The sequence below is a fragment of the Carassius auratus genome, chromosome 2 (genome assembly GCF_003368295.1).
Source record: "Carassius auratus strain Wakin chromosome 2, ASM336829v1, whole genome shotgun sequence".
Taxonomy (NCBI): Eukaryota; Metazoa; Chordata; class Actinopteri; order Cypriniformes; family Cyprinidae; genus Carassius; species Carassius auratus.
This window is the reverse complement of record NC_039244.1, coordinates 9,538,442-9,566,230: the sequence shown is the minus strand read 5'-3', so window position 1 is coordinate 9,566,230 and position 27,789 is coordinate 9,538,442. Positions and strand designations below refer to the sequence as shown.

Below are 27,789 nucleotides of genomic sequence, written 5' to 3'. Positions count from 1 at the left end.
ACCTTGAGATATATTTTTGAGATGGAAAAAATGCAGTTTTACAAATGCTAGAAACATGGCTTTCTATGGAAAGATTGCGATCAAATAGCACACCTAGGTTCCTAACTGATGACGAAGAATTGACAGAGCAGCCATCAAGTCTTAGACAGTTTTCTAGGTTATTACATGCACAGTTTTTAGGTCCTATATTGAACACCTCAGTTTTTTCTGAATTTAGCAGTAAGAAATTATTTGTCAGTTTTTTATATCGACTATGCATTCCATTCGTTTTTCAAATTGGTGTGTTTCACCGGGCCATGAAGAAATATAGAGCTGAGTATCATCAGCATAACAGTGAAAGCTAACACCATGTTTCCTGATGATATCTCACAACGGTAACATATAGGGACGATATCCGATTTGTCATGCCTGGAGCTGATCCATGCTGTTTGCTGAGGAAATACGTCAACTTTGGACTATGGATTGCCAGATCGGCTTTCACCATGGACGAAGCAAAGTCCAACCCGGGATCGTCACATGTGGTTGTCGCAAGACCAATGGACGCTCCTTTATAGAATCCGATGGCTGCGCCATTCTCAAGCCCGCCCACCTCTGCTTACTCAAGCCGGCCTCCGCTCACTCAAAGCCGCGGTGTGTGACGCCGTTTCATTGAGAAAGTGAAACTATGTTTGGCCTTCCAAAAGAGGACACGACTAGAAATCATGTTTATAACATGTTTATAATGGGTTTTTATGTTTTTGTCTTGTCGGTCTGGCCGGACAGGGCATAACAATATGTTAAGGGGTGTAACATTTCTGTCACACGCTTGAGGTATTCAGCCAATCACAATGCACTGGATAACTGGCCAATCAGAGCACACCCCCTTTTCAGACCGATGATCCTTGTAAAAATCGACACGTTTCAGAAGGCAGGGCATAGAGGAGAAACAATAATTTACAGCAGGGGTGCCCATACCTGCTCCTGGCGATCAACTGTCCTGCAAAGTTTGGCTCCAACCCTAATCAAACAGCCTGCCTTTAATTTGTATGTGAGCCTGAAGACCTTAATTAGTTGCTTCAGGTGTGTTTGATTAGGATTGGAGCTAAACTTTGCAGGACAGTCGATCGCCAGGAGCAGGGTTGGGCACCCCTGATTTACAGTATGTGGAAAACGTTATTTTTTTTAACCTTAAACAGCATAAACACATTGCATAACACCAAATAATGTTCTTTTTAGCAGCATCATATGACCCCTTTGTCACGGTTGGTAAACCGTGGTCTCGGGATTTGCACTATGTGGGTGGAGTTTGTGTGTGTCTCTCGTCAGCACTGATTGTTTCATGTGGGCGTCTCCGTTAATTGTTCATCTACACCAGCTGCTATTCATTACCCGATCCCTACTTATTGCCCTGTCTTTCGTATTGTGTTTGTCAGAACGTTGTTTGAAGTCTGCCGTGTCTATGCCTCGTCTGTCGTTCCTGTTCTCGGTGTTCTTCTCTTCGTCGGATCGTCTGTGTCTCTGGAATCCCATCCACAATTCACCCCCAGGGATTATACCACTCACCCCCACGGATCGCTCATCTCAGTTCCTGTGTCACGCTCTCCTGCTGCATCTCCCTCCTCACTGCCACTTCTTGGATCACCATCGGACATTTCTACTTTCTGGATCGCCATCAGACTTCGCCTCACTCATCTGTTATCCTGTTTAGTGTTACTCGTGTATCTGACTGTGTTCATTAAAATCCCTTTTTACTTGCACTTGCTTCCTCACCTTGATTTACCATTACAGAACGCTCTGACCAGTCATGTAAGCAGCAAGTTCCACATCACTTTCAGAATTCATCCACCAGAGCGTCACCCGCATGGATCAGCAGCAGGAGAGCATCATCAACACCGGACGCGCTGTCCAAGCGCTGGTGACACAGGTGTCCAAGCTCACCCAGCAGATCCAACAGCTGACCACTCCCGCTGCGCCACCAGCACGTCTGTTCCTCGGGCTGTCCCCGAACTACCGGCGTGAACCACGCCTACCTGTCCCCTTGAACTACTCCGTTGAGCCCAACTACTGCAGGACATTTTTGACCAAGTGTTCCATGCATTTCTCCCCCAGCCTCGCACCATTGAGACCGAGGAGTCCAAGGTGGCGTTCGTTCAGAGTCTGCTCTCCGGGAGGACCGCCCTATGGGGAATGGTGGTGTGGGAGAACTGAGACCCATGCTGTGCCTCGTTCCACTCCCTCTCTGTGGAAATGAATAGGGTCTTCAACTGGGCAGTGGCCAGCAAGGAGGTGGCACGAGAGCTTTCTATTCTCCTGTCCAGTAAAAGGAGCCAGCCCGGTAGTAAACTCGAGGCTACCATTGGGTGGGATCTCCGCCGGGAAGTCCCCAACCTCATCCACTCTCCTTCCGGTAAAACTGAGTTGGGCCAACAACATGCACACCTGTCCCACCCTTCTGGACTCTGGAGCAGAGGGTAACTCTATGGACACCACCCTTGCACAACACCTGGTCTCTTGTTCCTGTTCTCTGTGTTCTTCTCTTCGTCGGATCTTCTGTGTCTCTGGCATCCCATCCACTCTTCACCCCGATGGATTATACCACTCACCCCCACGGATCGCTCATCTCAGTTCCTGTGTCACTCTGTCCTGCTGCATCTCCTCACCTCCACTTCCTGGATCACCATCGGACATTGCTACTTCCCGGATCGCCATCAGACTTCCCCTCAATCACCTGTTATCCTGTTTAGTGTTACTCGTGTATCTGACTGTGTTCATTAAAATGCCTTTTTACTTGCACTTGCTTTCTCACCTTGATTTACCGTTACACCCTTTAAGAATGTTAGCTTGTTTATGTATAGGTGACATATTGGCCTCTTCTCGTGCTTTGTACATACCATCATAGCTGAGTAAAGTGTTTAATTGCTTGGAAATGCTGGAACATTTAAACACAAAATACTTTTTTATCTTAATCCACAGTTGATGAAAATCAGTTCCATCAAAATGTATAATGCATTATGAAGCACACCATCCTCATTTTTCCACAAAGTTCTTTTGGTTTGTCATAGATCTATTCCTAATCATTTACGCTAACATGACTTCCTATATCACTTTAAAAATATATTTTTATTCAAGTACGTCTGGTTAATAGGCTTCCCACACCAATATGGCACACCGTGTATTTATTTCTATGTGTCAGAGATAACTGACATGATTGACTGTCGTGCTCCAAATCCTGTACCGAATCTCTCACTTTTTATCCCTGCTTGTCAGAATGGCAGATGGTGAATTTATGGATTTAACACTGTGACAATAACACTCTGAACACCCATGTAATACTCACTGTGCTGTCATTGTGTGACCTTTGACTAATTTGACATTAGCCCATCTGGCATCTCCTAGGCTGAAGCATTCATTCATTGGTATTCACTTTAATGCATCCGAGAGTTGGAATTGTTCACCAGTGTTTAAGCAACCTCAGGTCAAGTGAGTCAAATAAAAAGAAGAGCGAAGTCATATGGCACTTTAAATTATATCATGCAGTGTGATTTTATTATTCAAGAAGGATCAGTGTAATAGTGTTTTATCAGGTAAACAACGTGAAAAATGTGCCACGCAATAAATATATTAAAAAAATTATTCAAACAAAAATATTTTTTAACTACATTAACTTGATTACATAATGTTGTAATCAAGAACTTAATCATGAAAGTAATTTTTAGGACATATTATGTAGTAATAGCTCTTCAAGGAACAACTGTGAATTTTCATTTTTTTTTACAGATCCAAAATACATTGCACAATAGTTAATTCCAGGCTCTGATTTAAACAGCAGTTGGACTGTCACTGTTTTTGTGTTCCAGACAGACTGTCGGTCTGTGCATTAGTGGTGAGGATTTTCAACGTCTTTTTCTGTGGGTTACATGGTTTGGGTAGTAGGTACTAGTGATTGTCTTTATGAGTCTTTTAATTATTCAATCAACATATTTGTTCAACACGATGTCTCATTCAGAAAGTAAGAACGACTACTGTGGTCTAATGCTAATTTGTCTCTGTATTTTCATTGGGGAACAGAAATATCCAATTAACTGTAACCGTACGTTTTTAACACCTTGTTTCTTGAAGTGTTATATCACACTTTCATTTGTGATATACTTAAAGATGTCATATGTTCCAATTTCATGTTTTCCTTTGTCTTTGGAGTATTAAAAGCTGTTCGTGCATACAGAAGATCCGTAAAGATTAAAATCTCAAACCCTATTCTTTATAAAAGTGAACGCTCATCCACGCTTTCCAAAAATGCCTCATTCAAACAAAGATTTGCATAACACTGCCCAAATATATACGTATTTCATTGCAAAAGCCAAACTACTTTGTTTGGCCTTCCAAAAGAGGACACAACTAGAAATCAGTGGTTAAGTTTCATTTAAAACACTGTTCCAGAACAGTACAACCCCTTTATTCGAGTGTGTGCAGCACATTTTATGGAGGAAAATTTCCTGTCCCATGTTCGAGGTATTTGGCCAAATTACAACATACTAGATAGGTGGCCAATCAGACCACATCATGCTTTTCAGAACGATGTTCTGAAGGCAGGGCATAGAGGAACAACAATGTACAGTGTTTGGAAAATAATGTTTTTTTTTTTTTTTACGTAAAACCACATAAACATTGCATTACACCAAATACACCAAATAATGTTCTTTTTAGCAACGTCATATGACCCCTTTAATAAAAGCATGTCTGTAATTACCTGTGGCCTACAGCCAAATCAAAAACTATAATTATGCAACAGCTTGTATATAATTACATGACTGGCTTTGGTTGTCATATGCTTTTATGAATGAGTACTCTTGCAAAAATTGACATTTCAATTTGAAAACACACTCAAAAAGATGTTCATTAATTTAGGTTCTTCAGTCTGCTCTGGGAAAGAGGCTTCAAGTATATAATCCTTTCATTACCAGCTTTAGTCTTGACTCACACAAGGAGAACATAAGGACATCTGTGCCAAAAGCACAGAGAGTTCAACTTTTGACTTTGATGATACAATTTCTTCTTTCGGATTGGGGACGTGAGAGTATTTTGTGAAAAAGCAGAAGATCTCAGGGGCAATTAGCATATAAATGTCTGACATGGAGTTTTGTCGGCTAAATTTAACTTAACCTAAACTGATTTTTGTATGATGGATGGTTATAGAGAGAGGTCTGTTTAAATACGTGCCTCTCAAAAGCAAGTGGGTTCATTGAAAAAAAAAAAAATGTGTAAAATGACTTGCTTGACTTGAAAAAAATTGCTTTGTCATGACAGAGATTAATTCAGTGATGCTCACCAATTGTGAATGTGCACTCTGAACAAAGCCAGATATTTGTTAAGTAAAACTGCCATTTTTTTTTTACTGAATGTAAAAGGAAATATATCATGTCAAAAAGTGCTGAATATCTTGATGTACTGTACTGACCGGTAATCTATATATTTGTTAGAGAAAACAAATACATAAAACATTATTAGGTTGACACAATTTGCATTTTATATGTTTTATATAATTTTCATACTATGCAGTGATCTGCATATGTCACCTGATATATAATAATTTGCATACTCCTTAACATACAATCTTTTGCATATTTTTAATAATGTGACAATATTATTCATGTAATTTGTACAACATCATTGTCTGTGTTTAAATGCGAATTGTAAAAGCATGAACTGTCAAAGCATTACTTGTCTGGTAGGAACTTCATTGGAAATGTATTTGCAATTGTTTTTGGCATTTTAAATCTAACTTACCATGCACTGTATACTTCTGCATGTAATCATAACTTTGATGGACTTTTAAATTAAATGTTCCCTTCTGGTGGAATGACCTGCCAAACTCAATCCGAGCAGCTGAGTGCTTAGCCATCTACAAGAATCGGCTTAAAACCCATCTCTTCCATCTTTATTTGACCCTCTAACTTTAGCACTCACTATTCTAATTATATAAAAAAATCTTACTAGCTTTCTATTCTTTTTGTATCCTATCTATTTTTCTTTTCATTTATTATACAATTATAAAAAAGAAAAAAAGCTTGCTAGCTAGCTTTCTCTATTCTTTTTCTGTTCTATTTATTTTCTTTTTATTTATTATATTGTTTAAAAGCCCTTGCTATTTGTACTGCGTTTAAGCTATCTGAGACTTGTTATAGCACTTGTATATCATTGCTCTCTTGTTGTTTTTGATTGCTTCCATTGTCCTCCTTTGTAATTCGCTTTGGATAAAAGCGTCTGCTAAATGACTGTATGACTGAATAAATGTAAATGTAATCACCATATATACCATTTCCATGTATAATCTTTTTTTCTGGACTAGTGGACTATAAATGCAGAATGTACTATTTGAAAATGTTGGGATTACTCCACAAAACAATCATTGTTAACACCTATGAGCATGAATATTCATATTTTCACATTGCTCCATGTCAAGTCTTTCCCATGATGCATAGAAACTTGAAAGTCTTCAGGTTGAAAAGCTAAAGCAGCAGAAAGGACTGAAGAGGGTAAATACTGGAGAAAATGAGAAGAATGTGATGAAGAGATGAGGTGGACTGGAAGCAGTTGATTGACAAAAAAAAAAAAAAAAAAGCAGAAAATGTAAGAAACGCAAAGAAAAATTTATAAAGGCAAGTCCATCAATATTTACAGACATTCTTTTCATGTCCTTCAGAGATGACCTTCAGGATGGACAAAATATTGGATAAACAGTTCAATGAGGAGTTCCAGAATTCCCACTGCCAATATCAGGAAACACGTTGAGTAGTCAATGTGAGGTCAAATCAGCCAGCACATTAAACAGCAGAACGACTGACCTGAACTGCTCAGTCATGTGCAGATGAGTGCAAATGAGCAAGTGTTTATTGGCACTGAAAAATATCACAAAATTATAATTTTTTCATGCAGAGAAAGCTCCCAAAGAAAAAAGAGAAACGCACACTGTAAGAAATATTAACATTGTATCCAGCATACTGGACTAAACAGGTGCTGGTCATATAATTAGAATATCATCAAAAATTTGATTTATTTCACTAATTCCATTCAAAAAGTGAAGCTTGTATATTATATTCATTCATTACACACAGACTGATTTATTTTAAATGTTTATTTCTTTTAATTTTGATGATTATAATTGACAACCAAGGAAAATCCCAAATTCAGTATCTAAGAAAATTAGAATATTGTGAAAAGGTTCAATATTGAAGACACCTGGTGCTACACTAATCAACTAATTAACTCAAAACACCTGCAAAGGCCTTTAAATGGTCTCTCAGTCTAGTTCTGTAGGCTACACAATCATGGGGAAGGCTGCTGACTTGACAGTTGTCCAAAAGACGACAATTGACACCTTGCACAAGGAGGGCAAGACACAAAAGGTCATTGCAAAAGAGGCTGGCTGTTCACAGAGCTCTGTGTTACAAGCACATTAAATTACAATTAAATTTATGTATTTACCTGTTTTGTGATTCGACAGCAGCTGAGAGCAGGCTGCCCTCCTGGTAACGTGATTGGACTAGAACACATGTGCTGGAGATGTATTTATAGTCACAGGAGCGTTTTTACTGACGAAATGTGCATGAAAACCGCATTCGTCTTTTTGCACAGCACTAACATCTAGTTAACAAAGCTAAACAGCGTTGCCCTTTGTGTAAAAAGTTACAGAAACTGTTAAACGCACCAACTTAAATAATAAAATACACTTACCGGTTGTGGTCCATAAACAACGCCTTCTCCAGACAAAGAGGGAACTGCTCCATCTTTCAAGAATAATCTTTGTGCGAATCCGGCATTAAACTGATTTAGATTGAGAAAGTTGTCCTCAGCAAGCTGTCCTCAGCAAAATGAGCTGCACATAGTTTTACATGTGCATTATAATGTTCGGGAACCTAGTTAAACATAAATTGTAACCATTAAACTCAAAGTACAGCGTTCCTGGGAAGCCCAAACAAAGAGGATTGGACTCCAAGATAAAAAAAAAACAGCGTTTCAACGACATGGCGATAAAAACAAACAGCTCTTCCTTCTCCGTCGGAGCGCAACAAGGCCACGCCCCCGTTTGTGAATTCATGTGGGCGGTGGTTAGTCAAAAAAACTGTTTTAGTGACGTCATTACTACAGGAACTAGAGGGCTGTAGTCCAAAAGGGTCGTTTTTTGTAGGCGAATTCTGTTAAATCAAATATCTCGCTTGGAATTTTTGGCACTTTGAGCTTTAGAATTTTACAGATATTATTTATACTCTAACAACAACATTACACACTAACTAAAGTTTAAGACATGGAATCACGAAGAAGGGGACCTTTAAAATAAATAAACATTTGAAATATATAAGTCTGTGTGTAATGAATGATACACAGTTTCACCTTTTGAATGGAATTCGTGAAATAAACTTTTTGATGATTTTCTAATTCTAGAAGGCACGATTCTTTTGTCACATAAAAGTTTTGCTGGAAATGCCTAACTGTCTGAACACTGTGATCTTGTATTTATGCATTGAATAAGCACATCATTGTTTTAAATGGCCTCGAAATAAGGTCTCTGTGAAAACCCTGTGAAAGTTTTTATATTAAGATTACTTTAAAAAGCTTTCCTACCATGTGGTAAAATACACTTCCCTGCCCAGTTATTGAGGAATTCTATGGCCTGACCTCATTTGCTAGTCATGACTCAGGGAGTGGAACTATTTGATTACATTTCAGCTCAATAATTTGAAGCTGACATACAGCAAAGAGTGGATGACTTTTAGTGTGTATGTCAATGTGGGTCTCACTTTGATTAAGCTTGGATGCTGAGCAAGAGTCAATCAATCTTAATGCATACCTCCAATGAGACAGTGATGGAAGGAACAGGGTACTGGAGGTCCAAGCAAGGAACCTTTTTCCAGTACCCCTAGTTTCCATTACAGTACACAGTAAATTTAACAGTGTTGATTTTCCAGTGTTACTATAAAGTGTTAAAATAAAGTGTTGGATCAACACTGAACAGAATGGGTCTAACACCAGAAGTGTCAGGTTTCAAATAAGAGTTGGTGTTACTTTACATAGTTGCAGACGTCAACTCTCATTCAGAGTTAATCAGGCCACACCTCCATTAACGTGCAGACAGACGTCAATTTTCATCGAAACAGACCACATGCGGACGCCATTTTACTTCGCTGGAAGCGTGGTGGTAAGTCTTTCAATTTAATGTTATATTACAGATACAGACTGTAAATGTATTCTAATTTATAATTTGTATATAATCATTATAATTCAATCACAGATAATTATAATAATGATTGAAAAAGCCAACGAGCTCTGAAATTTGCTTCATCCTATGTCATGCCCCTTTATCAACGAATTAAAGCTTTGAATATAACTTCACGTTAGTAGTTTCGTCTGTCATTTCGTGTGTCGCACACAGCAGTCATTTTTATTGATTAAACTCTGATCGTGTTCTTTTCAAAATGAGTCTGTAAAGTCTCGCGCGCGCGCGCCATTTTACAGGTGAACTGTGGCACATGGAATTTCTGCAGTCCGCTAACGTTAATAGAAAATGTATATATCAATATGGTTATTGGCCTAAAAAAGATTGTTCAGATTTTGTTTTAAGATTCGGCTTGGATTTCTGCTGATCGTTTACCATGCTTCTGGGACCTTCATGGTTTTGAACTGTGGTAACTTGATACGTTTTATGTCGATGTTTGAGCAGCGTAATATGATTTGTGTTTTTATACAGTCTATGGTCAGACGTGGTTAACGTTAGTTTATTTATTTTAGTGAATTAAAGTACTCAATTACATTTTAAGGAGCAAAAAAATGTAATCTGTGTAGTCGTGGAATATATTGCTGTCTCATTTCGGAGGCTGCGTCCTGGTCGCATTTGAAGGCTGCATACGTCATCGGGGAAGTCTCATTTGAGATAAGTGGACAATGTCGACAATTAAAACCAATTTACCACAGATATTTTTATGTAAAATGTATCGGCAATAACGAGGTTTGACCATTGGGGCACTGTACGTAGCGTAAAACTGTATTGCAAGTCTTTCCGGATACAATAGATGAAGAAACCGCGCGCTTATTTAGACTGCCGGAGGAGGAGAGTTTGAAAGTTTGCACGGAGACGAAAATGGTATCATTTCTCAAAAGTTCCCGTTTTGTCTTGTTAATGAGGGGTTATAACGGATAAAAAGTTAACCTATTTCGATTTAATTGGTATCTTTGCCGTTTTGATAAATTATTAAAGTTGTCTTGATATTTTTATTTTTTTAACAATCTTGTTTCAAATTGAGTCTGTGTTTGTAGCAAACCAGTAAGATGTGTTTCTTCCTCTACAAGCCAGGAGTTCAGGTGCTTAATCACAATGATTGTCAAAGCACAATTTCGGAATAGGAAGAAATTCATAAAAATCTCAGAGGCGTGCTTTGATTTATTTCTAGCAGAGGGTGAGTGATATTTAATATCATAATAATTTAATCTATATGTTTTTTTATAGCTTTGTCAAATTATAAATAAAACTTGACTAAAATTGGTAAATATTTTGTTTTGCAGTGAAAGAGAAGTTCTCAATTCCAGACGACCTTGCTGTTACAGTTACAGATGAAACTGGTACAGAGGTGGATAAAGATGTGTTTCCTGATCTAATGTCCACCAGTGGGTTGGTTTTAGTCATAAATGAGTTGACTGACATGGGTGAGTGAAAACAGGACCTGCTGAATGATCTGTATCCCAATTTATGAATGAGTACTGGTAGTGTTTTAATATCTTCAGTGTTCAAATGGCAAGGATCATATTGAATCTTTTTATTTCAACAACCAATGTTCTGGATTAAAAAATTCTCATTATTAGTTTTTTTTTTTAATTCAGTATTAATATATACTAACATGACATCTATTAACCCCAGTTTTAACATTAACAGGATCTTCCACACCTCAGTCTTCAGTAAGCTTGGATACAGATACACTGTCTCTAACTTCAAAAAGCAGTGAAGAGAGTGACTGGTTTAGTCCAAAACGATTCAGAAAGGATGAAGATGATGATGTGGCATCACAACGAGCACAGGCCAGAGATGTGAGTCCCAGTAGCATTGCACAGACACTGGGTGTTTTACTCATCATGATATTCAGTTTCTTTAAGGTTTTTTTTTGTAATCCCCATATATAATGGTAATATTTTTTAGATCAGGGTCATATTTAAGGGTAATTTAGAAATTACTGCACTATCTTCTCTCATAATAGTATCTGTTAATAATACTCTCTTTTTTTATAGCTGATAAAACAAATTCTACAGACAAGACCAGGTGGAGGAAATGTGCTTAAGGAGTATGAAGATACAGGCACAATTAGTGATGACACAAGGAAAGTGATGGTGAACATCTTAGTTGCACACATGATGGAGACAGAAGGGTAATTCTAAAAATATAATTCGCTCTTGCATTATTCAGTTTGTTAGTGATTTTGATGCTCTATAGATTGTGAAGTAGATAGATGTAGTCGGGTGATACAAATTTGTGCAAATTGTCCAAAAAAAATTCTTTTTTTTTTTTTTCCTTAAAGTTAGTTTAATTAAATGTTCTTAAACATTTCCTATCAGCGTAAAGTAACATTGAGTGTTCCAATTCTTCAGAAGGGTCCCACATCGACTTACCAAACAGAAGTATGGATTGGGAATTATCACCTTATTTCCCTCACTCAGAGATCCCCAAGGAAGGACTGGATATGTAAGTCATTATCACTGATCGGACATTCAATATTTTGTGCTCAGTTGGAAATGTCTAAAGATGTTTTTATTTTTTATTAAGGGTTAAATTAAGAATTTGTGTCATTTCAACAGGAACATTTCTATGATGGCCAAAAAAACACTGGATTCTTGTCATGGCGCCTCAAGACAGTACAAAGGGGGACAAGACCTTCTGGAAATAAGGAAGATCCAAAAACAGAAGAAAAGGGAGGTCCTTTGCTTGACAGACAGCTATGTTACCAAGAACATCAGCTAGATAATGATCAAAGTGTAGAGGCCATCTCTTTGATGAATCATACAAGTGAACGTGAGGTCATCATGCAGAAGATGAAGGCAACGTTTGAATACAGACAGCGCCTTGTCCATGATCCAGAGGGATCCACCACCATTCTCTCTGTTTTTCCTCGGTTCCTGGACACTAAAGGATTGGTATGGATTTTCTTTCATTTTTTACTAAAATTTAAATGTTAGTATCAGAGAACTGTCAAATGGTCTGCATTGTTGAAACTGGCCACATTATTGTAATCACAATATATTGTAATTTCTTTGTGTTTTCTTCAAAACTTCAGATTCTTCAGGACTTCACACTCCTCTTTGGGTCAGAAACTGCTTCCAGACTTTTGGAAAGGTGGCCGACAGTTTTCAAAGCAAAGGTTATCAGACTAGGAGAAACCTTGACTCCCACTCCACTGCTGAAACGATTACTGTCATCTGCCAAACAGAGCAAAGAAAGCAGCGAGGCACAGGATTCCCCAGGTGAAACTTCCAATGACTTTGCAGTAAAATCATACTATACATACCCATTTTTGTGTAGACATTTAACAAAGTTACTTTTTTTTCCAGAGTGGGACAGTGATATATCATCCTTCCTTCTACTTTTGCATCTCCTATCACCCCAGGCTTCAGGAAGAAAGAAAATCCAAAGGATCAGTATTTCACAGGCTATTGACCATCTGGTGGTGTTTCACAAAGTAGGTATCTGGTACACTGGTGCCAAAATACAAGGCCTATAAGTGTTACACTTTGAATTGAATATTTATTTATTTTTTACTATTAGATAAACTGTAAAATGATAAATGTAAAATTAATCTAAATATGATCTAAGCTAAAATTGTTGTTTGTGCATGTACGGTTTTGATTTGGAGAGCTTCCTGGTCTTTATGATGTGCAATTAAGCTAAAAAGTCTCAAATAAATGTTAACTGATAAAGCTGTACTTAATAATTTATCATTATTATTCAAAGACGTAATTTTTTCCCGCATTTAGGCATGCAGGAGCATACAGGAACACCTTGAGCTGGAAGAGAATCGTCAGCCATACATTCTTGCCTCAGGGAGCAGCAAGGAAGCCATCAGTCACTACTTCATTGTGGTGGATAAAAAGCTCATCCCCTGTCAAGAATCCTCTTCACTGGCTGCCATTGATGAACTCTTCAAGGTTCATTTTGTTTTCAGTCTCAGTTATGATCCTCCACTCAAAAATTTGTACACTTTTCTCCAGACTACAGTGTACAAAATTGATGTTGGCACCACAAGTGAGAGCCCGAGAGTAAAGGAGCTTAGAGCTAAGTTTTTGAATGATGTTTAGATGCTATGTCTGTAAATCACTGTTTGCTACAATAGCTAAATTAATTCGACACCTAAAACTTGTACATGGTTTATATCCTGGTAAGAAATTTGGTCTGGTTTGTGATCAGGATGGTTGTTCCTTGCAATTTAAAAGTTATGAAGGGTTTAGAAAACATTTAACTAGATTTCATTTGAGGGCTGTAGCATCAAGCAGTGAAACTGTATCTTTACAAAATCAGCAAGCTCCAGATCTCAATGAAGCAGTATCACTTGTTGTGTCTGACACAGAGCAAAGATTACATGATGCGAGTTTGCATGAATGTTCTTCTGATTCAAGGGATAGTTCGAGGGAAAGGTGTGCATCAATAATAGCCAAATTACAGGGCAATGGTGTTGCAAACAGTGTAATCATGTCAGTTGTTGAAAGCATGGAGGATTTTGTTAATGATTTCCATACAAGTTTAAGGGAAAATGTTTTAAATGTTGTGCCTGTTGACAGCACAAGTAGAAGTTCAGTTGAAGAAGTTTTTAATGGTTTTAATAATCCATTCTCTGATTTTAATACAGATACAAAATGGAGAAAATATTTCAGTGAGAAATGGGGGGTTGTTGAACCTATTGAAATACACTTAGGTGTCAGATACGATTCAAGAAGAAATAAAATCTCTGGGATGTATGAACAGACAACAGTTAATGACACTTTCATATATATCCCTCTTCTGAAGACTCTTGAGTTCATTTTTAGGAATGATAAAGTGTGTAATCTTATCCAAGAGGAACGGCAAAGTGACATGTATTGCGATTTTTGTGATGGACAGTATTACAAAAAACATCCTTTGTACTCCATCCACAGCAATGCACTTCAGATCCAAATTTACTATGACGATTTTGAAACCGCGAACCCATTAGGATCTAAAGCAGGAGTTCATAAACTTGGCTGTTTATATTTTGTACTTCGTAACCTGCCAGCACACATTAACTCTTCCTTAATGAACATACATCTAATTTCTTTGTTCCATTCTGAAGATGGAAAAAAGTATGGCATGGACAAAATACTTGGCCCATTGGTTGATGATGTGAAAGTACTTGAGAAGAAGGGATTGATGGTGTCATTTTCTGAGGAGCCCATCTTTGGTACTATTTCGCAAATTACCGGTGATAACCTAGGTCTAAATAGTATTCTTGGTTATGTTGAATCTTTTTCTGCAAAACATTACTGCAGACTCTGTCTCACTGACAAGGTGTTAGCACAGGAAGTATTTAGTGAGGATGATCCACGGATGATATTGCGTAATAGAAATCTAAATGAGGAGCATTACAAGTATCTTGCTGACAACCCCAATGAAAACTCATGTTATGGTGTTAAAAGAAATTCTATACTCAATACCTTGACTTACTTTAATGTATCTGAGAACTTTGTGCTGGATATTATGCATGATATCCTGGAGGGAGTTGCACAGTATGAAGTGAAACTGCTTTTTGAATATATGAGTTGCAATCTAATTTCTGGTGATTCCATTCCTCAAAGATTGTATGCCTTCAACTATGGCTTTTTAGAAAGAAATAACCGCCCAACCAAGGTCAACCTTCAACAAGCAGGAAACAACATTGGTCTCAATGCAAGTCAGACATGGTGTCTCATTAAGAACATCCCTCTCATATTTGGAGATGTAGTCCCAGTGGGAGATAAGCACTGGCATTTGATGTTGCTGCTCTTACATATTGTTAATATTATCTTTTCTCCTTGCATCTCTGAAGGAATGATAATATTTTTGAAGCATCTGATAAAAGAGCATCATCAGTTGTTTAAGGATTTGTATCCTAGGAATCTAATTCCAAAACACCACCTTATGATTCACTACCCTGAATGCATCAGACAAATTGGCCCATTGATTCATGTATGGACCATGAGGTATGAGGCAAAACACAGGTTTTTTAAGAAAAATCTAAAAAATTTCAAAAACCTGACCAAATCGCTTGCAAAAAAACACCAGCTAGCCATTGCCTATCACTGGGAGTCATGTACTATCAGGGGTATTGAGTCTGGGCCTGTTTCAAATGAGCTGTTGTCTGACCTTGAAAACTCAGATTTTATTTCAGAGCAACTCCAGATTGATATCTCTAGCGAGGTAATGGTCACACCGTGGGTAAAGTGTCAAGGTACTGAGTATCGCAGTGGTCTTGTTGTTTTCTTAGAGTGTGTTGATGATGCACCTGTTTTTGGAAAGATTGTTAAAATTTTTATTAAGGATGGAATTTATTTTTTGGTATCGTGTATGGAATCAGAGTTTATTGAACACCTTCATGCTTTCAGTGTTGTTGAACAAGAGCATTGTCTTGTACTCAAAAAACCTGAGGAATTGATGTACTACAAGCCATTTGATTTACAAATGTCCTATGGCAATGACCATCTTTTTTACATTGTCGTGGACTGTTATTTGTAATAATTTCATGGCATTTATGGTTTCTTGCTCTGTGCTGAAATAAAGTTTTGAAACCTTGACAGTGACGTTTTCTTCATAGTGATTTTCTAGTTTATTTTAGTTTTTAGGTTTTTTTTTTTTAGTAGGTAATACAGAACCATAAATAACTCCCGAAAAAGTGTTCTATCAACACCAGGATGGTGTAAATTTTGACCCTTTTATACACCGAGTATATTGTGATTTTCATTTTTTAAAGGTGTCATGTCAACACCGGAATAGTGTAGAATTTTAACTCTGTCAGTGTTTGCTACAAAGCTACACCCAGCTCTGTAACAGTGTTGTTTTTATCTGCATCGGTGTTGATATTTCACTCTCTTAGTGTTCACATTTTAACACTGTATTGGTGTTGCATAAGGCAACACTTTTGAAAGTGTTAAATTAACACTTTGTGGGTGGTTCTCATATATACACTTTCAAAGTGTTGAAAATAACTCCTATGGTGTTGTTTACCGGATTTCAAATTTACTGTGTAATACTAAATAATAAGTGAATGAAAGAATAAAATAATAAAAATGTCTCTCTCTCTCTCTCTCTCTCATCAGAAGCCCTCTTATCACTTAGTAGTATAAAGTACATTAATAAAAGTGTACAGTATAGTGTACTGAAGCAGCAGTACATCTTTATTGATGCTATTTATGAGAGGTGGCATACTGCTCTCTATATAATCATTTGATAGTGGTCTTTATGCTAATCTGCAAAACATTATTAAGAATAATGGTAAAAATAAAACACAATGCATGAATAATAATAAAAACTCTACAAATAGGGATTGTTTTTATCTGTGCCCTGACGCACTCCGGCAGCAGCAGCACATCTCGAGTGTTGATGTTATTTATGGGAGGTGGCACAGGCTACTCCTCAATGAGGCGTGTCCGTGCTCAAATGAACTGGGACTCGAACATTTCCACTAAGGAGTCCAAAAACCCGAGGGAAAAGGAGGATGGTCTCACAGTTTTAGCCATATAACGCAGTGAACCCACTACCTCGAAGCTCACAGCGTAATATGAACGCTAGAATCTTGGATGCACGGTCTCGTGAAAGGTCCTGTTAGAGGAATCCTCACGTGGACGCAGCTGGAGCATGAAACCATCTCAGTAACGAGACTCAGGGATAGCACCTCTTTCTCCTCGTTGACAGTTTATAGTAGCGGTGTACGAACACACGCCGGTGTTTTCAGCACTTGGACTGAATATGTACGGGGGACATTCACAGGTAAGCTCGTGTACTTCTTTCATTTATTATTGGCCAACGGCGCATGTGGCATCTCATTTACCTATACTTGGGCATAAGATAATTAAATCTTCCTTAAATTGAGGAGTTTCTACTGTTCTCACCGGTTAAATCTAGCTCGTAAAGATGTATTTTAAGCATGTGGCCAATGGGCAAAACAGATTTCATGACATAAGCATGAACTGTAGTCTATGAGGAGGAGGACGTTAAGTCTGTAGAAAAAAAGAATGTTTCAAGGCATTATTTTGTCCTATTTAAACGCCTGTCTGAACATTGTGATCTTGTATTCATGCATTGAATAAGCACACAATTGTTTTAAATTCAGTCGAAATAAGGTTTCTGTGAAAACCCTGTGAAACTTTTTATATTAAGATTACTTTAAAAAACTTTCCTACCATGTGGTAAAATACATCATAATCGTATTATTATGCTATCCCATCCTGGATATACTATCCTATACTGTTTCATTATGTGAATTCAAGATGTGCTTGTATACATGTCTTGCACAATTTTTAAAATCAATAGTCACATTTACATTAACCAGTAAACTTGTGTGTATTTAAGCACATGTATGTTTTCAGGTCTAAGTATGCACATGCAATTTATATAACAACTAGTCTTAGCATATGTTAGCTCATGGATTTTGAAGAACTTTAATGTGCTTAAAATAGGTTTATTTCCTTTTTAAACTTTTCAACACTTAAAAATTGGATGAAACTAAAATGAGCATTGATGTCATGACCCATGCATGACTGCTTGCTCAACATCCGTGTATTGCACTTGAAAGGAATTTGATCATCATAGAGTCAGATGAACTTAGATATTGCCTTCTGCCATTCACATGACTGACGATCCTGTGCATAACTGCCATTAATTGTGTTTGCTTCCGAGTCTTGAAGATTAATGTGTCTTCTGTCTCAATAAGTCGTAAATCTGAGTAGTATGCTATAAGACCACAGGATTGTGTCACATTTCTCATGATTAAACAAAGGAAAATATGTGTTTTGCGATAAAATTAGAAATTGTGTATTGTATGTTTGCAAGTAATTTGCTGCATAATGATTTGTGGCTGCTTATTTTCATCATCAGTTCCCCTCTGGTACCTTAGAGGTGCAGTATGAGGAACAGTTGTGATGTTTTTAAATGTTTTTAAATTTCAAGTTGTTTAAAGGGGTCATGAATTGAGAAATACAATTTTCCTTGATCTTCCGACATGTAAGAGGTAATATTACTTATAAAAAAGTCCTGTAAGTTTCAGAGCTCAAAACTTCCTTGTTAGTCCAAAAACAGTTTTTATTGAAGTAAAGCTAAGAAAACGACTTGTTTGAGATATTTCCACTTTATGATGTAATAGTGCAGTGAAAGCCTACCTCTGCAGAATTAGATCCATGCTTACTTCTACATCATCACGTCTGTGGCCCTGCCCACTGGAGGATTAGAGAGATGAAGAGAGAAGAGCAAACTGGACTATAAATAACATTATCAGACAGTAATACCACAACATATAAGCAACCGTGTTCATTCTTATGCCTAATCTGCGATCAGTGATTTCTGTATGTAATGATTCATGCACAGTCAGATATTCTTTGACTGAAAATAATTTATTGCTGTTAATGCATTAGTAAATCAAGCCAGTGATTAACTATATGTTTTTTCTCTTAGTAGCATGAAAATAATCTGTTATTTAAATTGTGATTAAATTATATACAGAATATATAATTATAAACTGGAGCTGTCAATCACACAGTATGATTTTATAATCAATTAATCTTTTATTTACATCATGTTTGCACTGTTATTTATGATGAAAGCATTGAAGAAAACACGTTGCATCTGCTACAATGAACCTTTCATGCAACTGGGGTAGCTCTGAATATAATGCTATAATCAACACTTTTCACGATTAGTTAATCTCAACAGCTGTAATAGTTAAAATTTATAGAAGGGTTTTGAGAGCTCCACATGTAATTATTTAGTAGGCCAGCCAATCATAGCGATGGGCATTTCCTCTGAAGTCTCACAGCAGACACGCCCCTTCCAAAAGAGCATTCAAATCTGAGGGCTCAAATCAGGGTAGAAAATGGCCTTTTATTTCAAAATTGTGACATTTTCTGATGTAAAGATTGTAGTAACATTATAAGTGCACATCAGGAAACAATATGTAATAATTAAAAAATGCAGTTTTTTAAGCATAAGCAGTGACCCCTTTAAAGGCTCAAATGGTGCTGGTTTATGGATGTTACACAAGCTTCCCACAGATCTCTGTCACTGCATGCCCTGAATCTGGTTATAAGACACAGAGAGTGACTAGTTAAATAAGAAAGAACTTTAAATTTTCCTAAATTCTCAGATGAGAGAATGCATTTGATATGGTGCCCTTGTGCCCACCTGGAACTCTTGTGATATTGCTATCGATTTCAGGGTGCATCAGTTTTATTTTACCCTGAGAAGGAATACTTATTAATATTATGGTAGTAAATTCCATTTTATGATTTCAATCTCGGCAAAATAGCTTGCATGAAAAAAAAGGACTAAAAATGACAATTGGTCAACACACTTGATATAAACTTAAGGCTGAAAATGAAAGTGATGGTGCCCTGGAAAAAATAGATCTCAAGCAATAATGTAGAAGGCAAAAAAGAAAAAGAGAAAAGAATAAAGAAAAATGATAGGAACTTTATCATGATAAGAGATCAGGAGGTCTTATACTGAACAAAATTATAAAATCAACACTTTTGTTTTTGCCCCCATTTTTAACGAGCTGAACTCAAAAGACTTTTTCTATGTACACAAAAGGCCTAATTTTCCTCAAATATTGTTCACAAATCTGTCTAAATCTGTGTTAGTGAGCACTTGTCCGTTGCCAAGATAATCCATCCACACACCTCACAGGTGCAGCATATCAAGATGCTGATTAGACAGCATCAGGGGCGGATCTAGAAAAATATTGATGGGGTGGCGAGAAGGGGGCAGGAATTTTTGAGGGGTGTCAGACATACGTATACTGAAATTTAGTCACAGTTATCACAGTTTGATGATAAATAGTATATGTACACACTACAAAGGGGCACAGGCTGCCATTTACAAACTTAATCTCATGCAATCAATGTCTTGCATTTGAAACAGTTCATATAAGGAATAAGTGACCATACAATGTGATCTCACTTAATAGGAGATTATCACAGGAAAGGCATTAAAGGGTTAGTTCACCCAGATAGCAAATTTATGTACTGTAATTAATAACTTACCCTCATGTTGTTTCAAACCTGTAAGACCTCTGTGTCTTTGGAACACAGTTTAAGATATTTTAGATTTAGTCCGAGACCTCTCAGTCCCTCCATTGAAGCTGTGTGTACGGTATACTGTCCATGTCCAGAAAGGTAAGAAAAACATCATCAAAGTAATCCATGTGACATCAGAGGGTCAGTTAGAATTTTTTGAAGCATCGAAAATACATTTTGGTCCAAAAATAGCAAAAATGACGACTTTATTCAGCATTGTATTCTCTTCCGTGTCTGTTGTGAAAGAGAGTTCAAATCAAAGCAGCTGGATATCCGGTTCGCGAACGAATCATTCAGTTCACCAAATCAAACTGAATCGTTTTAAACGGTTCGCTTCTCCAATACGTATTAATCCACAAATGACTTAAGCTGTTAACTTTTTTAATGTGGCTGACACTCCCTCCGAGTTTAAACAAACCAATATCCCAGAGTGATTAATGTACTAAAACAGTACACTGACTGAACTGCTGTGAAGAGAGAACTGAAGATGACCACCGAGCTGAGCCAGATAATGAACAACAGACTGACTCGACCCCTAACACAACCCTTCTCTTCCTGTTGGTGCAAGCAGTGCCACAAAAAGTGGGCATGCGCTATACCATGGGGGGCGACAAAACGATGGTTACATTTTGTTTTTAATAATAAAGTTATATAAATTTATATAAAAGTTATATTAAAAAAGTTATATACATTTTAGAGGACTAACAGGCTAGGCGCCGGTGCCCTCATAAGATTCCATCAAAGAATTTAGACATAGAAGGGTAATATCGCAAGTGGGCGGGGCACCGTCAGCGCTGAGTGAGCAGCAGTAACATTAGTGAGTTGTTGTTGAAACTCGAAAAAGTTTGATAAAGCAACAAGCTTTCGGGGGCTAAATATAGAAAAAGAAAGAGGGAAAAGGAGATGGCATGTCAAGGGATGCGACAGCAGCTAAATAAGTGGATGGTGAAAGGCAACAGGTAGGATTTAAAATGTGACGTCTATGCTTGGAGGCTTGCAAATACATTATTCATGTTAACAGACTAGCTACATTTTCTAACACTGGGAATGTAGCAGACAGAATATGTAGACAGCTTAGAATATGAAAAACCAAGGTTGCTGAGCTGAAAACTGAAAAATATAAGGTAGCATGTACAATAAATGACTAGAAGCTGGAAAACATTACTTATGCAATAAGGCTGGTTTATCATGCAAACAAATAGATGCTATATTTGTACTTTTTATAATCCAAAATGTTAATGTAATTTCAACAGCAGCACAACCTTACTGCATAATAGTTGTCTTAGCTGATGCCATCACTAGGCTGATTTAAAATTTGAATTTAGGCTGCTATATTTAACAGTGAGTTTATTTCATTCAGGTGTGAGGATGGTGAATCAGGACAGACAGGGGAAGGCAACAGGTAGGTCTAACATTAGGTGGAAGAGTAGAGGGAGCCAATTGATACCAACAGGTTCATTTCTTAATATTATTAATATGGAACATCTATTACATAATGTTTGTTTGACAATGTTTTAGTGGAGAAGAACACAGGCAAGGGGTAAAAGAGACAGACATGAGGTCGGCGATGGCATCAAGTAAAGATGAGACCAGTGATGATATCAGGTAGGAGTTATATTAGTTAGACCACACCAAACTAAATGTCCAGTTTGGTTTGAAGTTATGTTTACAAACCTATTCACTGTGTTCTTTTTGGATAATAATTAGTGCAGACAGAGATGGAAATAAACATTAAATAAACTTAATGAAACGTATAATTTCATGCCCATACATGATGATGACCGGCACACTTATTTATTTAGAAGTCGGGGTAAGGGGGGCACCCACATTTTTTGCTGTATATCCCTCTAACACTGGATAGTTGTGCCCCTTTGTGCGAGCAAGCGATCTGTCATGTGTGTGTAGGATGGCCGAGCTTAAGGAGCTGCCCCTGGAACTTACGCAATCGGCAATCAGCTGTTTTTTGTCTTATTTGTCTCTGTTTTGGACTTAAACAAACTGCTTTGCAATGCAGCAATTAAAAAAAAAAGATTTATGTGAAAATATGAAGTCTGTAAACGCCAGTTAACACAAGCCAGAGATGCTGAGACAGACACACAGAGAAAAATACTGTAGCAGGCAGATCACTCACTGTTCATGATGCACAAACTATTGGAAGAAAATCCTCAGTATTAATTTGGGGGTATATATGAATGTGTTTCTTAGGGGAACTGACTGTCTTCAGAAAAGTTTATGTGGTATTTTCTTTTAATCTCTTTATAGTTCATATTAAAGCAGTGTTTCAACGCAGTGCTGCTTTGTTTACAGCGGTAAAGGAAAGGCTGTATCTGGTGTTCTAGAAGTGCTTCCTGCTGTCAGAGAGTGAATCTGCATCTCATTCAGAGCATATGCTGTTTGCTTCGTTCAGGCATGTAGTAGAATTTCACAAAGCTAGTCAGAATATTCTGTTTTTGCTTCAAATTGGGTTATTCAAATTATGTATATGAAATTATATAACCAAATGATATTAAATTATATGAATGATATGTTATGTATTATATAACTAAAATTAAATAACAGTATATATTTAGTTTAAATAAAGATGTCAGTCTTTATTTTTATTCTTTTTAGGAAACACAGAAAAAAATTCTATGTTGCTCAGAATTTTTTTTTTTACTCAGTCATTTAAAAGTAACACATTTTAGAGCTGTAACGGCAATAACGTGATACTGTGAAACCATGATGTTTTTGCTTAAGGTAATCATACAGTCAAAATCTCATACAGGCCCATGGCCAGCTTATCTCAAATTGTGCAGAACTTTCTTTGTAAGCTAATGGATTGGATGGATTCTGTATCACAGTATGCTTAAATTTCATTGAATCCTCTGAGAACTGAAGACAGGACACATATGCTTGCTCACTATAAAATAAGTTCTCTCCTGCCTTCAGAAAGTGGGTCAGATGTGAACCCTGAGGCAGGTTGCTCTTCACTGCAGCTTCAACTGCTAATCACTTAAAGCATCTGGATTTGGCTGATGACACTGCAGCTGTTGTGCCACTTTTTCTGAACCGGATCACGCACCACAGACCACATACCACCATCTGACACAGCATCTGTGGTGGATGGCACACATATTCCCTGGTGAAAATAGGTGCAAAACACAGAGGATTATTGTAAATTGAAAAAAGCACAGTGAAAATAGCACAGGGTTTTTTTTCTCTTTGACTTTTAAGCATAGCACACAGATTAAACTTGCATCTTGTTCCGTCTTCAAAGTCTATTATCTCATGGTTTGTGTAAATATGCTCTAGCCAAACTTTTTTCTCTTGTTACTGTGACAATGTCATGGATTCATATAAAACTGGGGCATTTCTCTTTCTTTGTTTAGAGTGTGGTTGCTGAATAATAATCCTTTGGTTGACATCAGTGGAGCTGACACTGACCTCGGATATGAGCAAAGATTAATGCAGCCTTAGGCTGCTTAATTCTCCATGGTATTGCTTGGAGGAATTTCAAGGTAGAATTTTTTTATGGTTCTTACCAGAAGCTATGATCTTTGCTTAATATGTGTGCAATAAACTAGAAGTTTGGAATTATATTTTTCTTCCAGCTTTGAAGAAATCACAAGTTTATCATGAAGGTTTTAAAGGGTTAGTTCACCCAAAAATTATGACATTAATAACTCATCCTCAATTAATTTACTCAAACAGTACACTGACTGAACTGCTGTGAAGAGAGAACTGAAGATAAACACCGAGCCGAGCCAGATAATGACTCGTTCATGAGTCAAGAACTGTTTCTGTCAGACACGTCCGATTCGAGAACCGAGGAGCTGATGATACTGCGCATGTGTGATTCAGCGTGAGGCAGACTGACACACAGAGCGTCTGAACCGAACTGATTCTTTTGGAAATTGATTCTGAACTGATTCTGTGATAATGTTGTGAGCCCAGGTAAACCAAGGCTTGAATCAAGGGCAAAAATCGCAAATGACGCCATTACGTCGAGAGCAAAAGAACCGGTGAACCGTTTTCTTCAACCGGTTTATTGAATCGAACTGTCCGGAAGAACTACTGGTGATCTGAAAACCGATGCAACCGGTTCTTGACTCGTGAACGAGTCAGTCTATTGTTCGTTATAAAAAAGATCCTGTTACATCAAACTCTTCTATTCATTCGCGATATTCAGACTGCTTTGTTTTGAGCTCTCTCTCACAACAGACATGGAAGAGAAGACAATGATGAATAAAGTCGTCGTTTTTGCTATTTTTGGACCAAAATTTATTTTAGAAAAAAATTCTAACTTCTATACTAAATTCTATTCTCTGATGTCACATGGACTACTTGATGATGTTTTTCTTACCTTTCTGGACATGGACAGTATACCTGTCACAGCCACACCTTCTACACTCCCGGAATCGGACACTTACGCCACACCCACTCGTCCCCAATCACCTGAATTCTGAACACCTGTGCATATCACCAGTGCCACATATAAAGCCATCAGTCACCATCACCCAGTGTCTGGTCTAGCACCGATCTCCTCACTTACCTGAACGCCATTCGTGTAACCTACCTGATCTACTGAACCCTCTTCATCCTCATCTGTATTCCTGTTCCCATCGTCTTCGTCTGAGTCGCCACCTGTATCACCATTCAACTGAAGGAAAGTTGTGTTATTCTCTGTGTCATCTACGTGTCAAGATTCACCTGTGTCTGAAACCTCTGATTCACATTAAACACTATATCACTGAATCCACTGTGTCCTCGTCTGTGTCTGACAGAAGACCAGACCTCATGCAGAGCTCTTCAGATACAGGCGAGGACGGCACCGCGGATCCCTTCACTGAACTGGTTCACGCTGTACGGTCCTCACTAATGCAACAAACTCAACTTTCCTCACCGGCTGTCAACAGTTCAAACACCGCTACAACTCCGGTCACTTCTTCAGTTGCCCCTGCGAGTCCCATGGCCAAACCAGCGACATACAGCGGCACGGCGGAGGATTGCAGCGGGTTCCTGCTACAGTGTTCCCTCTACATGGAATCCAACGCTCATTTATTCACCACTGAACGCAGTCGAGTCGCATTCATCATCAACCTGCTCTCAGGTAAAGCTCTCCAATGGGCTCAATCTCTCTAGGATTCGAACTCATCTGCCCTTGGATCAGTCACTAACTTCTGTTCTCAGTTAAAATCCGTCTTTGGTCAACAAACTTCTGCATTGTCTGTCCATGATCAATTATTTACAATTCGCCAACAGAAAGATGAATCCATGAGTGATTATGCCATACGCTTCCGTACACTCGCTTACATAAGTGGCTGGAATGAAACTGCCTTAATTACAGCATATCGCCACGGATTGTGTGACAAAATACAAGGTTTGATTGTGGTGTACGAAGACTCACTGGGACTTGAGTGTCTCATCCAGAAATCCATTAGAGTTGCCCAGAGACTCACTGCCTGTCATCTGCTCACTCCCGCTGTACTTCCTCTGCCCGTTATACCATCTGTCGCTCCTCCAGCACCTGAGCCCATGCAAGTGGATTCTAACCATCTGTCCACATCGGAACGTCAGCGGAGGATTAACTGTCTCTATTGTGGGGGAGATGGACACCTCTTACCATCCTGTCCAGTTTGGCCCCCACGCCCAGCGGTGAGTACCATCCATATACCTCCTCTAACTGCTCCTCTGACTAAAACCTGGGTTACTCTAAGACATCTCCATTCTTCTGTTTCAGTACAAGCCCTCATCGACTCCTGTTTGGCGGGGAACTTCATCAACCGGCAAACATTAACTTGTCTAAGTGCCAAGCCTCATCGAAGCCCCGTCGAACTCAAAGTAACAACGATACAGGGAAAGCCGCTGGGCAAGGGTCGTGTCCACTATTTCTCCCCCACAATCATCCTCCGCGTGGGACTCCTGCACGAGGAAGACATCACGTTTATGGTGCTGGAGGAATCCACCGCAGACATCATCCTGGGACGCCCCTGGCTTAACCAACACCAACCTCACATCCATTGGCCCACCGGTGAGATCCTGAAATGGGGTCTCCTGTCATCATACCTGCATCACTCCCCCAATTAAAATTCCCATGGTCGTTCCTTCCATAAAGAAGTCATCCCTACCGGTCCAGTCCACATCAGTGGAAAGCCCCGACACTAAGGTGGATCATATCATCCCTCCTGAATATCGAGCGTTCCAGGATGTGTTCAGTAAGCGGTTGGCAATGAAACTTCCACCTCATAGGCCATGGGACTGCGCCATTGACCTCCTGCCTGGAGCAACTCTTCCAAAAGGACGAGTCTATCCACTGTCCATCCCGGAGCAGAAGGCCATGGAGGAGTACATACAGGAAGCCCTCACTCAGGAGTTCATCCGACCATCTACTTCCCCTGCCGCTTCCAGCTTTTTCTTCTTGGCCAAGAAGGACGGAGGCTTGAGGCCGTGCATCGACTATCGCCATCTCAACTCTCAGACCGTCAAATTCAGTTATCCTCTTCCCCTGGTCCCGGCGGCATTAGAACAACTACGCGGAGCCAAAATCTTCACTAACCTGGATTTGAGGAGCGCCTACAACCTGATCCGCATCCGGAAGGGGGACGAATGGAAGACTGCTTTCATCACTCCTTCCGGGCACTATGAATACAGGGTCATGCCATATGGGTTATCCAACAGTCCATCCGTCTTCCAAAACTATATGAATGAAGTCTTCAGAGAATACCTTAACCAGTTCGTAATTTTCTACATTGACGACATCCTCATTTACTCCACATCCAAGCAGGAACACATCCAACATGTCATACTCGTACTCCTAAAACTCCGGGAACACCACCTATACCTCAAATCTGAAAAGTGTGAGTTCCACGAGCCCTCAGTCCAGTTCCTGGGATACATCATCGACCCACGTGGCGTGAAGATGGACCAGGGGAAGGTGGACGCCATCACACACTGGCCTCAGCCTGGTTCCATTAAAGAACTCCAACGCTTCCTGGGCTTTGCCAACTTTTATAGAAGATTCATCAGGGATTACAGTTTACTCAGTTCCCCTCTAACTTCTCTCCTCCGGAACCGGCCCAAGTCTCTGTCCTGGAACCTCGAGGCCACTGAGGCTTTCCACCTACTTAAACAAGCCTTCAAGACCGCTCCGATCCTAGTCCACCCTGATCCCAACCAACAGTTCATTGTGGAAGTGGACGCCTCATCAACCGGGGTCGGAGCAGTACTCTCCCAGCGGCAGGGGGATCCTCCAAGACTCCATCCATGTGCCTTCTTCTCAAAGAAGCTATCCCCGGCGGAGCAGAATTATGACATTGGTAACCGTGAACTACTGGCCATCAAGCTGGCTCTGGAAGAATGGCGTCACTGGCTGGAGGGAGCCCAGTTCCCTTTCGAGGTAGTTACAGACCACCGGAACCTGGAATACCTCCGTGAAGCTAAGAGACTGAATCATCGCCAAGCTAGATGGGCCTTGTTCTTCACGAGATTCAACTTTAAGGTCACTTATCGCCCTGGCTCCCAGAACAA

General features: G+C 38.8%; 3 protein-coding genes across 5 annotated transcripts in view; all 3 read left to right on the top strand.

The window, feature by feature from the left end:
* Positions 1-8,914: 8,914 nt before the first annotated feature.
* LOC113115051 (uncharacterized) lies at positions 8,915-15,794 on the top strand. 2 transcript variants are annotated; one of them, XM_026282308.1, is made up of 10 exons: positions 8,915-9,172; positions 10,321-10,427; positions 10,534-10,674; positions 10,901-11,052; positions 11,251-11,387; positions 11,608-11,701; positions 11,815-12,150; positions 12,291-12,477; positions 12,565-12,692; positions 12,988-15,794. In XM_026282308.1, the coding sequence occupies exons 2-10, from the start codon at positions 10,346-10,348 to the stop codon at positions 13,306-13,308; spliced, it is 1,578 nt and encodes a 525-aa protein (XP_026138093.1). In that variant the 5' UTR covers positions 8,915-9,172; positions 10,321-10,345; the 3' UTR covers positions 13,309-15,794. The 2 variants fall into 2 exon arrangements, with proteins under 2 accessions (XP_026138093.1, XP_026138085.1); XM_026282300.1 differs by lacking the exon at positions 8,915-9,172 and adding an exon at positions 10,007-10,114.
* Positions 13,666-15,798, top strand: LOC113115047 (uncharacterized). 2 transcript variants are annotated; one of them, XM_026282286.1, is made up of 2 exons: positions 13,666-14,132; positions 14,415-15,798. In XM_026282286.1, exons 1-2 carry the CDS (start codon positions 13,700-13,702, stop codon positions 15,731-15,733), a joined length of 1,752 nt encoding a protein of 583 aa, XP_026138071.1. In that variant the 5' UTR covers positions 13,666-13,699; the 3' UTR covers positions 15,734-15,798. The 2 variants fall into 2 exon arrangements, with proteins under 2 accessions (XP_026138071.1, XP_026138060.1); XM_026282275.1 differs by having other exon boundaries at positions 13,666-14,137; positions 14,420-15,798.
* A 766-nt stretch (positions 15,799-16,564) lies between these two features.
* The window catches only part of LOC113115042 (PEX5-related protein-like), a 75,172-nt gene continuing 63,947 nt past the window's right edge, over positions 16,565-27,789 (top strand). Inside the window, exon 1 of the mRNA XM_026282260.1 lies at positions 16,565-16,984. Within this exon, the coding sequence (XP_026138045.1) occupies positions 16,964-16,984 (21 nt within the window). The 5' untranslated portion in view covers positions 16,565-16,963. The remainder of the gene's footprint in view (positions 16,985-27,789) is intronic.

Excerpts from the sequence above, each read along its gene's own strand:
- LOC113115047 (XM_026282286.1), top strand. The coding sequence starts at position 13,700 with ATGTCAGTTGTTGAAAGCATGGAGGATTTTGTTAATGATTTCCATACA. Across the intron at positions 14,133-14,414 it reads CAAAAAACATCCTTTGTACT|CCATCTTTGGTACTATTTCG; the intron begins CCATCCACAGCA and ends TTTCTGAGGAGC.
- LOC113115051 (XM_026282308.1), top strand. The coding sequence starts at position 10,346 with ATGATTGTCAAAGCACAATTTCGGAATAGGAAGAAATTCATAAAAATC. Across the intron at positions 12,478-12,564 it reads CGAGGCACAGGATTCCCCAG|AGTGGGACAGTGATATATCA; the intron begins GTGAAACTTCCA and ends TTTTTTTTCCAG. Across the intron at positions 12,693-12,987 it reads ATCTGGTGGTGTTTCACAAA|GCATGCAGGAGCATACAGGA; the intron begins GTAGGTATCTGG and ends TCCCGCATTTAG.